Source organism: Varanus komodoensis, unplaced genomic scaffold, assembly GCF_004798865.1.
Source record: "Varanus komodoensis strain SLA01 unplaced genomic scaffold, ASM479886v1 scaffold21, whole genome shotgun sequence".
Taxonomy (NCBI): Eukaryota; Metazoa; Chordata; class Lepidosauria; order Squamata; family Varanidae; genus Varanus; species Varanus komodoensis.
The window spans coordinates 9,184,490-9,197,646 of record NW_025335589.1 but is presented as its reverse complement, the minus strand read 5'-3'; the positions used below and the strand labels follow the sequence as shown (position 1 = coordinate 9,197,646).

The window sequence follows — 13,157 nt, the reverse complement described above, 5'->3', positions numbered from 1 at the left end:
CTGTTTAATGGGGTAAAATAAAACCAAGTAAAAAATAATTTACTTTCAGGTAAGAATTGCTTATTTTACATATATTTCCTATCATATACAATTAAAACAAAATTGCTTCAAGATGATTTTCCAGTCTGAGCCTGTTACTGGATTGGTTGATCTTTAAATAGCCACAACCACATGTATCACCCAATCACCTCAGAGTCAGACTGGACTTCTTCTGGAGCCTGGCGAGGGTCATCAACAGTTGTGGAATTCTTGTGCTCTGACATACCTGAAAACAAAAATAAGTTGAGCATGCATTAAATTCTTCTTAATGACCAAATAATGGGTTTTAATGATGTTTCTTCATGATCCATCAACTAGAAACACGAGATAGTGAACAACAGACTAGTTAGGGACTACTGAAAATAATAAAATACTTAAATGTTCTAAGAAGTAATCTTACGATATCTATTAGAAACTAAACTATATAATGTACAAGTTGAAACTGTAGTTCAAAATATGTGGCATATAATAATAATACTACCTTACAAACACAATGTATTTGTGTCACAGTCTTCTACAGTAGCAGCTGGGAAAATAAATATCTACTATAATATTTTACATACTTATATTTTCCAGGTTTACCATGTTTTATCATTTATACTCCATTTTAATTGTGAAAATCATGTCTAAAATAATGCATTCTTCCTTTATTTACTACTGCAAGCTACAAACACCTTTATTTACTACTGCAAGCTATAAGGCTCTAACAATTTTCTATAGGAACAATTTATAGTTCTTATAACCAGCATTGTTTGGGATGTGTCCATAGGATGTTTGCCATAAGGTTAAAAAAACCTCTCTCTTTTCCATGTTATATCAGGAATGAAACAGAAAAATATGTTTTTCCCTCTTTCTCTCAGTCCACAAAATGCATCTCTTTCTGAAATAGAAGAAACAGATCAAGGGCCAAGGCCTTTTAGTACTAAATTGTACAAAGGGGAAGCTTCTTCTTTTTTTTAATGTTTATATTAATTTATTGTTGTAAGCCGCCCCGAGGCTTCGGCGAATGGGGCGGCATAAAAATGTTTTAATAATAATAATAATAAAAAAAAATGATAGAAAAAAGTATCTTTTTTCTGAAACATTTCCATTCAGAAGCCTTGGACAGCACCAGAATGCTCATAAACCAGGCTACTTGGAACCATCCACATGAACATACCTCTTTAGGTTGGGGATATAGTGAAGCATCATGCCTCAACTCTCCTATCCTGATTTCTTACCCTGTCTTGTAAGAACTGCTTCTACTTATTATATAACAAGCATCTATTCAGAAGACAAATTGATATACTTACACAGGTAAATCTGTATAAAGATTTAAATACCTATCTATATTAATGTTTATGACGTTGCATGACACTCTCATTTATTTAATCTTGCTAATTTTGAGCTTCCAATGAGGCTATCTTTACCCTTAAAACTATGTATTTAAACCAAAAGCAACTTGTACACATACAGCCTAGTTTATGTGTTTAATACCTTTATGCCCCACCTTCCTTTCCCTGAACACTAGGGGTTGGACCCACATTTAGAAAATACAAGCTGAAATAAATGGGACTTAAATTATTCATAAATAACTTGTGTTTATTTAATGAGTCTAAGTACTACTATATCTGGATCCATCCCTAGGTCTTACTCTTTTGCATGAAAAACTGAATGTCAGTCTGTCTTATGTAACTGGAATTTCTCTTCCTTAGGTATTGTTTTTGCCAAGCTGAAACATGGGTGAGTTTAGACTGCAATTGCTGAAGTATTTAGTGTACATTTACAGATGAATGCAAGAAATCAAGAAGATCATTAGGTTTACATACTAAGACCTGTGCCTTTAGTGTACAGAATTAAGGTGCAGAAAAGTAAAATGCTTTTAACTCTCAAGTTGAGTATTCTGTAGATGATTAACACTACAACCATTTAACTTGTTTAGAATGTTTTATTTGTAATGAATCTAATTACATGTGCTTCCATGTCATCTAGAATGTAGAATTAGTATGCTATATGTAAAAGATGGTGATACTGAACCTCGTGGATTACATTACAGTGGGCTACATCTTCCTAACTTACATTAGCAAAGATAAAGAGCACCTTTGAGAAGTTGTTACTAGTACAAAAGCTGCATAAAGCCATCCTCTTTTAAAAATAGTTTCAAGTGTCATCTAGCCACCCAGTAGGCAAATACAGGGCTCTTGGTCTTTAACCTTATACTGTTTTCCATATGACAGAATAGGAGACATGCGAATAAATAAAATAAAACCCACATCCTCTTCTCTGTAAACCTCTGTAACTCCTACATTTTCTTTTGGGTGACCTGAATAAAACCTACACATAGAATGCATCCCACATTTTTCTAACATTATCAGTAATTCCGAGCGTTGCCTGAAGGATCACTAGATAATGTACATAAAGCACTCTGAACACTAGAAAGTGTCACACAAAAGTTATGCATTATTATTTCCTTAATTCAGAATGTATTCACTACAGAACCATCTTTGTAATTTATTTTATTAGAAACTCAGTTTGCATTTTTTGTGTCTGCAAGAGTAAATTAAGGACAAAGATATATTTGAAACCCAAGCCGATTATCAATACCTCATCCTAGATGCTTTGTCAACAGTGAAGTCTAGCATTCTAGGGTGAGGCTTATACTATGGAGCAGGGTCATCACAAGCTATCCACATATATTACAACTCCTTTCTGTATAAGATGTGTACTTGTTGTACTCAATTTACCAGAATGAATGCATGTATAATGGTTACTAATCTTCATTCATACCCTAATATTAAACAAAAGATCTATTCCCATAAATGTGTGACATGTTCCAAGCCACAAAAGAAAAAGTGGTATGAATGCTCAAACAAGTGTGGAAGTAATTTCCAGAAACCTCTGTCCTCCCAAGTATTCAGGAAATTAAGCAAAATTACTTTGCAAACTAGTAAGTTTTGCAGTGATTGTGGTTTTACCTGAGCCTGTGCATTCTGACTTGCCAAGATCAGGACTCCACCAAAATGATCATCAGTAGAATCAGAAACTTAAATCCTCTAAGCAGAGAAAGCATGTGGTATTACTCCATTACACGAGTAAAATTGTATAGAAATAGCTTTTTAAAAATTGGCACCAAGTTAACACTGGATTATTATCCAGAGTTTAAGGAATAGATAGAATACAAGTGGGGGAGGGGGCACAATGTCTTTCACACCAGCAGCCGATAATGCAAGCAGCCAAGATGCGCATTGCAGCAGACACATCTCATTGGTTCAAGGTGTTACAGGAGCTCAACTGGCTTATTCCTGATGTAAATGTGAAGAAAATATGCAACATAGTCTCTTACACTCCACAAAGGTTGGATAAGAGGGTTTGAACAGCCAACCTAATGCTCCTTCCCTATAATCCCATTTTTCTTGGTAGTAGGTACAAAAGGATCCTGTGCCCATGTGAAGCAGGAAGAGAAAAAAACCTCATTGCTTACAAACATAAATTTTTGGTCCTGTGACCATAATTGAGTGACTGGACTGTAAAAATTCCAATTCTCATTTTTATCAAAACTATGCAATGTTATGAAGCATGATAATCTGGTTACACATGCACATATGCACTCTATTAAATCCTTGAACTGTGCTAGTGAGATTATTCTACAGGATGCAGAATGCATATCCCATTACTTCTGCTTTACATTACTTTGTCTCACTTTTTCATTATATCTTAATAGATTGAGTTTTTTAAGAGCTACTTTTGCCATTACTTTAGAGAAGGTTATTAACTAGCTTAAGAATAGCAAGCATTGCAAGAATAGCAAGCATTGAATCCATTCATCTAACATGATAACTTACGTTGTCTGAACCTATCCAGAGTGGCTTCTGTGTTGAACCTATTCACTGTGCCTAAAAAACGACACAACAAGCCTGAGTGTAATACCAAAACCTTAAGAGCCAGAACAAACAGTGGAAAGGTTTGCTGCAATAGTTAACCAACTAGTGAACAACTACCATTATCACCAACTCCAGAAGTGTCAAAGTAGCACTTAGGGGATGGCTGGCAAAGCCAATCCTCATAACCAGATTTGCCAGAAACTGTTTTGGCCGGGCCACAGCTTGCCTCCCCCACCCCACTTAAAGTCTTTTAAAAAAAATGTCAGGAGCTGCTTTTCAGAGTGACTCTGCAACCTGTTTTAAGCAGTCATGTGCCCCAGTGGTACTGTGAAGAGGATGCCTACAGTCCCTCCCACCCTGCTTTTAAAAAACTGCTTGTTCTTGGTTATATGTACATACTATATACAGACAAAGATATTTGTAGATACAACAACTGAAACATCCAGTTTGCACAAACAAAGTATTTAAGCATAAAAAGGGGGACACTGGAGCAAGACCTGACCAGGGATGGTGGCTGCTGGCCAAAGCCAGCAATCACCCATCCTCTACAGTGCCTAGCATAGGCTGCAGGTAACTATTTCCCCCGCTCCACTCATTTGCAGCGATCTGTCAAATTTCTTTCCACCTTCTGAAGTCTGGATTGTTTAAACCACAAGCAGACTATAATTATTCATAATAGCATTAGACAATGTGCAATAGTAAATAGCCTACTGTCAAAGAATGCAACCACAGTATTACCTCATTCATTCACTTGACATAACATCTTCTCCCCATTTATATACTGCATATTTTACTCTCTAGCATTTCCTGAAGAGCGGAAACAGACTCATGGAAGACTGTTGGTCATGACTGCTCAAGTCCTGAACAGCCCAAGTCAACATTATCTGAGGAGCACTTGGTAAGTACATATAACAGTGCCTTTTTAGTTGTACCCTGTGTAGCCTCCTCCCTTTCAATCTTTCGCAAAACTGCCTTATTTAAATGAACCTATGGTACAAATTTTTTATCCTGTAAGATTATCTTAATTTGCTGCTAATGTTTATTAGAATGTAAGGGCATGCTGAACCAGACCAAATGCTTATGTGGACCAGTATTCTGTTCACACAATGGCCAATCAGCTGCTCGTGGGAAACCCACAAGAACATGAGTGCAATAATATTCTCCCAGTCATGTTTCCCAGGAACTGGTATACAGATGCACATTGTCTTCAATATTTGAGGTCGTATGTGGCCATCATAACTAATAGCCGCAAACAGTTTTAACCTCCATGAATTTAATACCCTTTTAAACCCATCAGTTTAGTAGCCATTGCTTTATTTATTTTTTTAAAGAGATGCAAATACAAAAAATCATATAATAAAGAAAAAAGCACACAATATACACATTTTTAAAAAGTTGTTCTTAGCGCACCCCTCCACTGGGACCATGGCTACCTAGTAATTCTTTTCCTTTCATTTTACACCTGCTTCCATCCAATTCTTTTCCTTTCATTTTCCAAAATACATGCTTCCATCCAAAATTGCAATACATCCATTGGAGCTCTAGTACCCTTCCCTTTTATTAATACATATTTAATAAACAAACCCCATATATTGTTAAAATCATTCTTCTTTACCATTCTTTTTTCACCTTTAGCTCACTTGTCAACTTGTCATTAAATGCTATATACCAAACTTCTTTATACCATTTAATTAATTGAAGTCTGTTTCCCCTTCTAATTCTTTGCTGTTGATTTGCTGTTGCTGATCAATTTTGCTGTTGATACCAAATTTATTATTAATTCTTTAATATTCCATTTCCATATCCACTGCTAACCAGAGAGCCAGTATAGTGTAGTGGTTAAGAGTGTGGGACCAGAACTCAGGAGGTCTGAGTTCTAGTCCCTGCTTGGCCTTGAAGCCCACTTTGAGCCAGTCACAGACTCTCAGTTCAACCTACCTCACAGAGTGGTTGTTGTTGGGATAAGATTAAGAGCAACAGCAGGAGAATAATGTAAGCCACACTGAGTTCTTTAAAAAAAGAAAAGCGGAATATAAAATACATCACTGCACCATGGGGTAGCAAATTCCATAATCTGTGCTGAGTGTAGTATTTTTTTAATCTGTCGTGAATCTTCCCCCATTCAGTTTCATGCTTTGACTCAACTTTTATTATAATGAGAGGGAGACAAACGACTACCTTTCCAGTTTTCTAATACCTTATGCAACTTTGTACACCTCTATCATACTTCCTCATATTGACCATTTACTAAGCAGTTAACATCTATGGCTGTTCTAGTCCCAGATATTATAGCCCTTCCTTATAGGGGAACTGTTTTAACCCCTTGATCACTTTAGTTGCTCACCTCTGTGCTTATTCCAACTTGCATTATCATTTTTGAGGTATATTAATCAGAAGTATATGCAATACCCCAACTATTGTTACTATACCAATCTAGTATTTGACAAGTTTTATTTTCAGTTCCTCTTCTTTCTATTGATGTTCAAAATAGAACTTGTCTTTATAGCAGCCACATGAAGTTGACATTTTCATCAAGCTGTCCTTCACAATCCCAAGAATCACAAATCTTCATCAATTACCACAACCAGCTTGGATCCTATCAGCATATACACAAGTGAGCTTTTGTTGTTGATGTTGTTCCAGTGTGCATTGCTTTATACTTGCTTTTACCATTTTAATGTTTATTCTCCCAGTCTGAAGATTTTTTGAGCTTTTCACAGCACCTTTTAATTTTAACTACTCTAAAGATGTTGGTATCACCAACAAGCTTGGCCATCTCAATGCCCACTCCTAATTCCAGGTAATTTGTAAATAACTTAGGAAAATACAGGTTCCAGCACATATCTTTGTGGGACCCCTCTGCTTACATTCCTTCACTGTGAGAATTGACCATATATAACTTCTACCTGCAATTGTTCCTTAACCACTTACTAATTAAGAAGAGTCACTTTCCTCTTATTTGATTACAGTATGAGTCTTTGATTAAGGGCTTTGTCAAAAACCTTTTGAAAGTTCAAGTAAACACTGACTTGGTTTACATGACACAACAGTTTATTGGTCTGTTTTACCTGTGAAAGCCATTGTGTTGTGTCCTGTGTCGATTTTTGTGTAGTGCTCATGGCTGCTTGCTTCTATAGCTTGCTATGTTATGCAACCCCAGCAGCAGAGATTATTTAAAGATTATGCAACCATCAAATGGCTTGTTTTATGGTTATTAAAAGTTGTTTAACCCTTGAATAAACCCCACTGCCTGGGTTTGCAGAACATGACAATCTACAGAAGCAAGCACCATGCAAAACTGGCATGTGCTTTGCGTGATACAGTAGCTCCCACATGTAAAATAAGCCACAAGAGACTACAGTGATGTGCAAACAGGCTCAGTGTCTACCATAACTATCCTGTTCACATGGTTACTGACACTTATATACCGCTAAAGAATTCGTGAAGTAGGACATACCTTAGCAAAAGCCAACTTTTCAACAGGATGTACCATCTATATGCTTGATAGTAATATTTTTAATAATGTTTTCTTCCAAATTACTTGGAACTGACATTAAACTAACTATCCTGTGATTGCTCAGATCACCCATGGATTCCTTTTCTAAAACAAATAACTGGTGTTACATTGGTCACTCTCCAGTCCTCTGGTATAGCTGCTGATCTAAATAACATATTACACATTTTGTGTAGAAGATTAGTCAGTTCTAGGCCAATGAACACTAGGATGAATACCATCTGGACCTGATGATTTGTTAGCTTTGAATTTGTTAATAAAATCTAGAACATAGGTGGGCAAACTGGTTGAGAGGGGCAAATAGATAACATAATGGGAAGGTCATATCTATTTACTTTATTACTTGCCACTGTGGTTGCTTGTCCACACCGTCATCCCTTATAGGAAAGGATAAAACATGGGTAAAGCTATTCCAGCCATGGCTGGCATGTCCTCCCCATCATAGAGGATGTGAGGTAGGCAAAGCAGGAGGCTGACTAGCAAGCTATGAGGAATATCCTATTATCACTCATCCCTGGCGAGGTATAACAGGAGGATTCCCCTCCCCAAGCCTCTTGAAGTCTCCTCATCTAATAGTTCAACTAGCTTACTAGCTGTTTTTCCTGCTGCTAATGTACTTAATCCAATTCTTCACCTTAATATGATATGCTTGTCAAAATTCATTGCTGTCTACATGTGTTTCAAGTAGGGGATAGGAACATATCCTTGGAAATTTGCAAAGATTCTATCATTGTATGAATCTAGAAAACCACATGATCTCAACAAAGGTTGATAATAAACTGTTGTTGATAATATAACAAACTGGGTGTTAAGATGGGGTTTAAAAAAGTGCAGAAGACCATATGCTTTTTCTGCACTTTGGCAACAACACCCTTTTTGCACCTCACAGCAGAAACCATGATCTGTATTTTCTCCAACACTTAGAGCAACCACAAAACTCATAACCAATCCATATACTCAAGTTTGGCTATATGCTTCATCCACTGAAACATATAATTCTAGTCCTGCTTAGGTTCACTGCTGAATACAGTTATTCAACCTTTAAAACACAACCAGCACTGCACTGTTAAGTTCCATTGCCAATGAATGAAGAAAGCCACCTTTATAAAACAAACAGAATTTTAAAAATCCAGCTATACCCAAAACAGATAATGGCAGCTCAGGAAGTATGAAGGAAGAAGAAAAGTGTTTCTCCAGGAAAAGATTACTGAGTAAAAGCAAAATATAATCAGCTTTGCACTTAAACGTCTGGCTCAACCCATTTGAACACCACACAGCCTAAAAGAATAAAGTAATCTTAGAAAGTGCAAAAGGGAGAAAAAAACAAAGGAAAGTGTTTTTTTCAATAAGCACATTTAGATTCCTTTGCTGAGTACAGTACTTCCTCCTTCCCCCGATAACTACAGCAACTGCCTCAAGATAAAAGACGACAAATCCGGGTGTACACCAGATGGCCTCTTTTCTTCCTGGCAGGCCTCCTAGTTCTTTTAGCCGCTCCATAATGGCCAAACATTTAGGTGGTGGGGCAACCCTGTCCTCTTCATCTGGTCACCGCGCAAGGAAAAGCAGCACCTGTTGAGCTGCTCCCTTTGCAGAGGCAGTCTGCCGTTGAAAGAACAGGAATTCCGCTGGGAAAGCAGTGGGGAGGAGAGGGAAAAGCGTCGCCCCTTCGTTCATACGTGGCCTCGGAGTTTGCAGCTGCAGCAGAAGACAGGGCCAAGACACCGGCCCGCCTGCGTAACGGGAAGAAGCAAGCGGGGAACGGGAGCGGCAGCGCAGGAGGACATGCCGTCACCATGGACGAGGAAGGAGAGGAAAAAAGGAGAAAACGGAAAGGACCAATAAAATCGAAGAGACCAAGCGCCTCAGGCGGCCGCTCAGGGGCCAACTCCCCCCCCCACCCCGCCGTCTCGACACTCCTCGGGCTCGCAACAGCGACCGACACCACCCACCATCTTCTCCACCTCCGCTCACTTGCCTTCAGCACGATCCAGTTTCCTGGTGCTCCACCTCAGGGCGCAAAAAAAAAAAAAAAAAAAAAAAAAAGGTCTTCAGAAAGCTCCACAAGCGCCGGGTCCCTCTGCCTGTATACTTTTCTCCTCTTTTCCCCCCTACAACTCCAGAACCAACCGGAACTACTTGGCCGGAAGTAGAGAGTCCGCTTACCACTCTATAGATATGCCTCCCCTCCTCCCACAAATACACGGAGAAAAGCCTTTCTAGGCGTGAGGTTGAGCGTGGCATGGGCTGTTGCGACGTAGCCGTAGCCATGGTAACAGCATCCGGCTCTACGGCATTCTTTTCCCTGTCAAGGGACCACGAGCATAGAAGTCGGGAAATAATTCACATTTCCGGATTGCAGTAGGGTGTGCGAGGCAATCGGTGCGGGGAAGCAGGACAGGGCATCGTAGGGCTTTCAGAGCAGAGCGGCTCCTGCGTTTTGCATTGATTCCGCATATGGCGCCGTTCCGAGGAGGAGAAGGAAGTGAGCGCTGCAGGCTAGCTCTTTATTTTCCACAGCTGCTGCTGTGTCAAGACGATTGCAACAAAAGAAGCCTTGCTTTGTTGTAAAAGGCTGAGGACGCAATCCTATACACGTTTACACCACAAAAAGCCCGGCAAATCCTAGGTGGCCTTGGAATGCAGGGAGTTGCAGGGTGTTTAAGGCTTTCCGCCTCGAAGTTAGGCTGCTGAAAGAAAATGTTGGCCTTGGGTGTGAATAGGAGAAACGCAGCAGTGTTTTTTTGCATGGAAGCACCTGTGAGCTTGCTTCTAGCTCAAACGGAAACTTTCTGGACTGAGTTCAGAGTCATCCTGCTTCCTAATTCTTAGTATGTCTTCACCTGCCTGGGCTATCATTTTGCACTAGACTCCAGTTGGCAGGACAAAATATATCCCGCATGTTGCCCAGACAAACTCCCAGTTTAGGGCATTGTGTTCCACTCAGGAATTTTCCAGATTTTTGAATTACAACTCCCATCCTCTCTGGCTGCAGGATCTGCACTTTACCCTAGAGTAGAAACAGGGAGCCTAATTCAGATCTTAACCCTCCATACCTCACATGCTAGGGTTCCAATCTGCCTGCCCCTATTCTGGGATAGTACTAAAAAAGGTATAGTTTCTAGGGCATGTATATATCAATATTAGTACTATAACCCCAAGCTCCCTTGCCAGAACAGGCTTTCAATTCATGGGCCATGTTGGGTAGACTTGAATTCCAGTATCTTATTATCTAGTCTGTTAGTTGGAATTCTTAGTGTCTAGTCTCTTGGGCTAGCCAGTGTGAGAAGAAGGATGAATGCTAGTATTCTTGTGGAAAAAAGGTCAGACATTACCTCTTTAAAGAGATTAGACAAAACAGCCCTGCAAGGACCTGTTGTCCTCTAAAATTCTAAATTATCTCATGCATAGCACTTAGCAAATTCGGAAAGGACTCATCTCTCACCCCAAGAAGCAATAGTTAAGATAATCAAGAGTCTGTCAAGGACAATTCCTACAATTAGCATAGGTCTGGGAAATTCATCTTTCATATAGACATGTGTTCAGAGAGAATTGGTATAAATATCAGATTTTTAAAAGAGACATGCATGTTCTGAACATACAAGCTCTGAACTCAGGCTGTACTGCTGCAGGGCAGGTAATGGACCACACCCACTCTCTCTTAGGAAATTCTTTAAGCTAGTTCCTGCTCTATAGTTTTCTGATGAATAAACTTTTATTTTCACTTTGTGCACGCACGCATGAATGCAGAAAAAGAGCTTGTGCTCTTTGGTTGTGCAGGTTAAACCCAGCAAAAGATCCCAAAGCTTTCAAAGCAATCTGGAAGGCAAGTGTCTCCTTTTGAAGTGTATTGCTCCTCAAGATTACCTGTGTAAGAATTTACTAGATACTGATTTAAAGTGATACCTGTTTTGGATTGGACTCCACATCTGAGCTGTGTGCTCCATTATATCTTGGGGGAAGCTAAGTGGACCATCATTTAGGGTTTTTAATGAAGTTAGATGAAATATAATGTACTCCATTCCAGGATCTTTGTGTTCTACTAAAAAAAGAAAAGCTTTAGGAGTGGAGCTCCAAAGGGATCTCTTCAAGGTGGAAGAATGAGGATCAAAATGGCAAATGCAGTTCACTATAAGTAATGCATATAGGGGCTGTTGGGAAAATTTGGATATATCCTGTCAGAAAAACATTGCTTCTGTGTACTTTTGCATTGTGGAATCAATCCTGTACTCCTCCTCAAAAGGGCCAGCTTTCCAAGCTAAGTCACTGTTTAAAATTGCATTCCTCCCCCACTCCTTTCTCTCACCTTTAGCTATAAGCTACTGTAGGCAAGCCATTTAGTCCAAATATACATTATATACCTTCACAATGATTAAATAATCATTGTTGGAATTCAGTTTACCAGGAAGTATCTTTTGCTAGCCCAGAGGGCTCCATGTGCCCTGGCCATTCAGAATGGTGCGGATGCATTACTTAGGGTCTGAGTTTAGATGAGCTTATGAGTTCATGAATAGTTTCTCAGTAGCTTGAATTTACATGTTTAAGCAGACCTGGAAATAGGTTCAAGTTACTCAACTAAAGTGTCAATACACTGCAATTAGAAATATTGTAATCTCATTGTCACTGTATGATTGGCTGATCTTCCTTTATCTGTTCTGTATGTGATGACCTCAGAATCTTATTGTAATGTCTGCATTCTGTCATCAATTGCTCTGTACCTGTGTACATGACCAGGAGGGTATAAAATACCCTGCAGTTGTATTGAAACTTTGCAGCAAGGTTATGAGATTATTGTGAGTCTACCGCGGGAACCTGGGCCAAACAATAAAGCCACAGATAGTCTGAACGCTTGATTTTCCCACGAACCCAAGTTTTATTTCCTCCTCATGAATTGAAATTCTGAGATTTTCTGACAGGGTAAAAAATCTCAACTTCAGGAATACACAAATAGTTCTGAACTAGCAGTGACTTGAAAGGATCTTGGAGTAATGGTGGACAGCTCGATGAAAATGTCGGTCCAGTGCTCAGCTGCTGTGAAGATGACAAACTCCATGCTAAGCATAATTAGGAACGGAATACAAAATAGAATGCCAAAATATCTCTTTATACAATTTATAAGCTGTTTAGCCTGAAGTGCCTGATCCTGCCTAATCTTAGAAGCTAAGCAAAGTCATCCCACATTGAACTCTGGATGGGCTACTTGAGTCCTGTACTGAGCAGGCGATTGGACTTGATGGTCTACTAGGGCCCTTCAAACTGTATGATTCTATGAAATCTTTGGTGCGGCTGAACTTGGAATATTGTGTTCCATTCTGATCATCTTACCAGAAAAAGGACATTCTTGAGTTGGAAAAAGTATATGATCAGACAACAAAAATGATCAGGGGGCTGAAGCAGCTCTCTTAAGAGCTGGCTACAACTGGGACTGTTCAGCTTAGAAAAAAGGTGAGTTAGGGGACACATGATAAAGATGTCTAAAATGATGCATGGTGTGGAGAAAGTAGAGAGGGATGCATTTTTTCTCCCTCTCCCATAACACTTAAACCTGGAGTCATTCCATGAAACTGATTGATGGGAGATTTGGGGCAGGTAAAAGGAAGTACTTCTTCACACAACATACCACAGAAAGTGGTGCCCCTGAAAGTGGTGATGGCTGCCAGTCTGGATGGCTTTAAAAGAGATTGGACAGATTTGTGGGGGAGGAGGCTCTCAGTAGCTACTAGCCTTGCTGGCTATGTGTTACC

At 39.3% G+C, this 13,157-nt stretch overlaps 1 protein-coding gene across 4 annotated transcripts in view; it reads right to left on the bottom strand.

Moving 5' to 3' along the window:
• Positions 1-9,552, bottom strand: part of ARFIP1 (ADP ribosylation factor interacting protein 1) — a 48,151-nt gene extending 38,599 nt beyond the window's left edge. The window contains exons 1-3 of one of the 4 annotated variants that reach the window (XM_044430761.1): positions 9,392-9,453; positions 3,861-3,911; positions 189-265 (exon numbers count right to left, since the gene is read on the bottom strand). In XM_044430761.1, the coding sequence (XP_044286696.1) occupies positions 189-263 (75 nt within the window). In that variant the 5' untranslated portion in view covers positions 264-265; positions 3,861-3,911; positions 9,392-9,453. Of the gene's footprint in view, positions 1-188; positions 266-2,993; positions 3,014-3,860; positions 3,912-9,391 lie in introns of those variants that run through there. The other 3 variants (XM_044430758.1, XM_044430759.1, XM_044430760.1) reach the window with 3 other exon arrangements.
• Between the last annotated feature and the right edge of the window lie 3,605 nt (positions 9,553-13,157).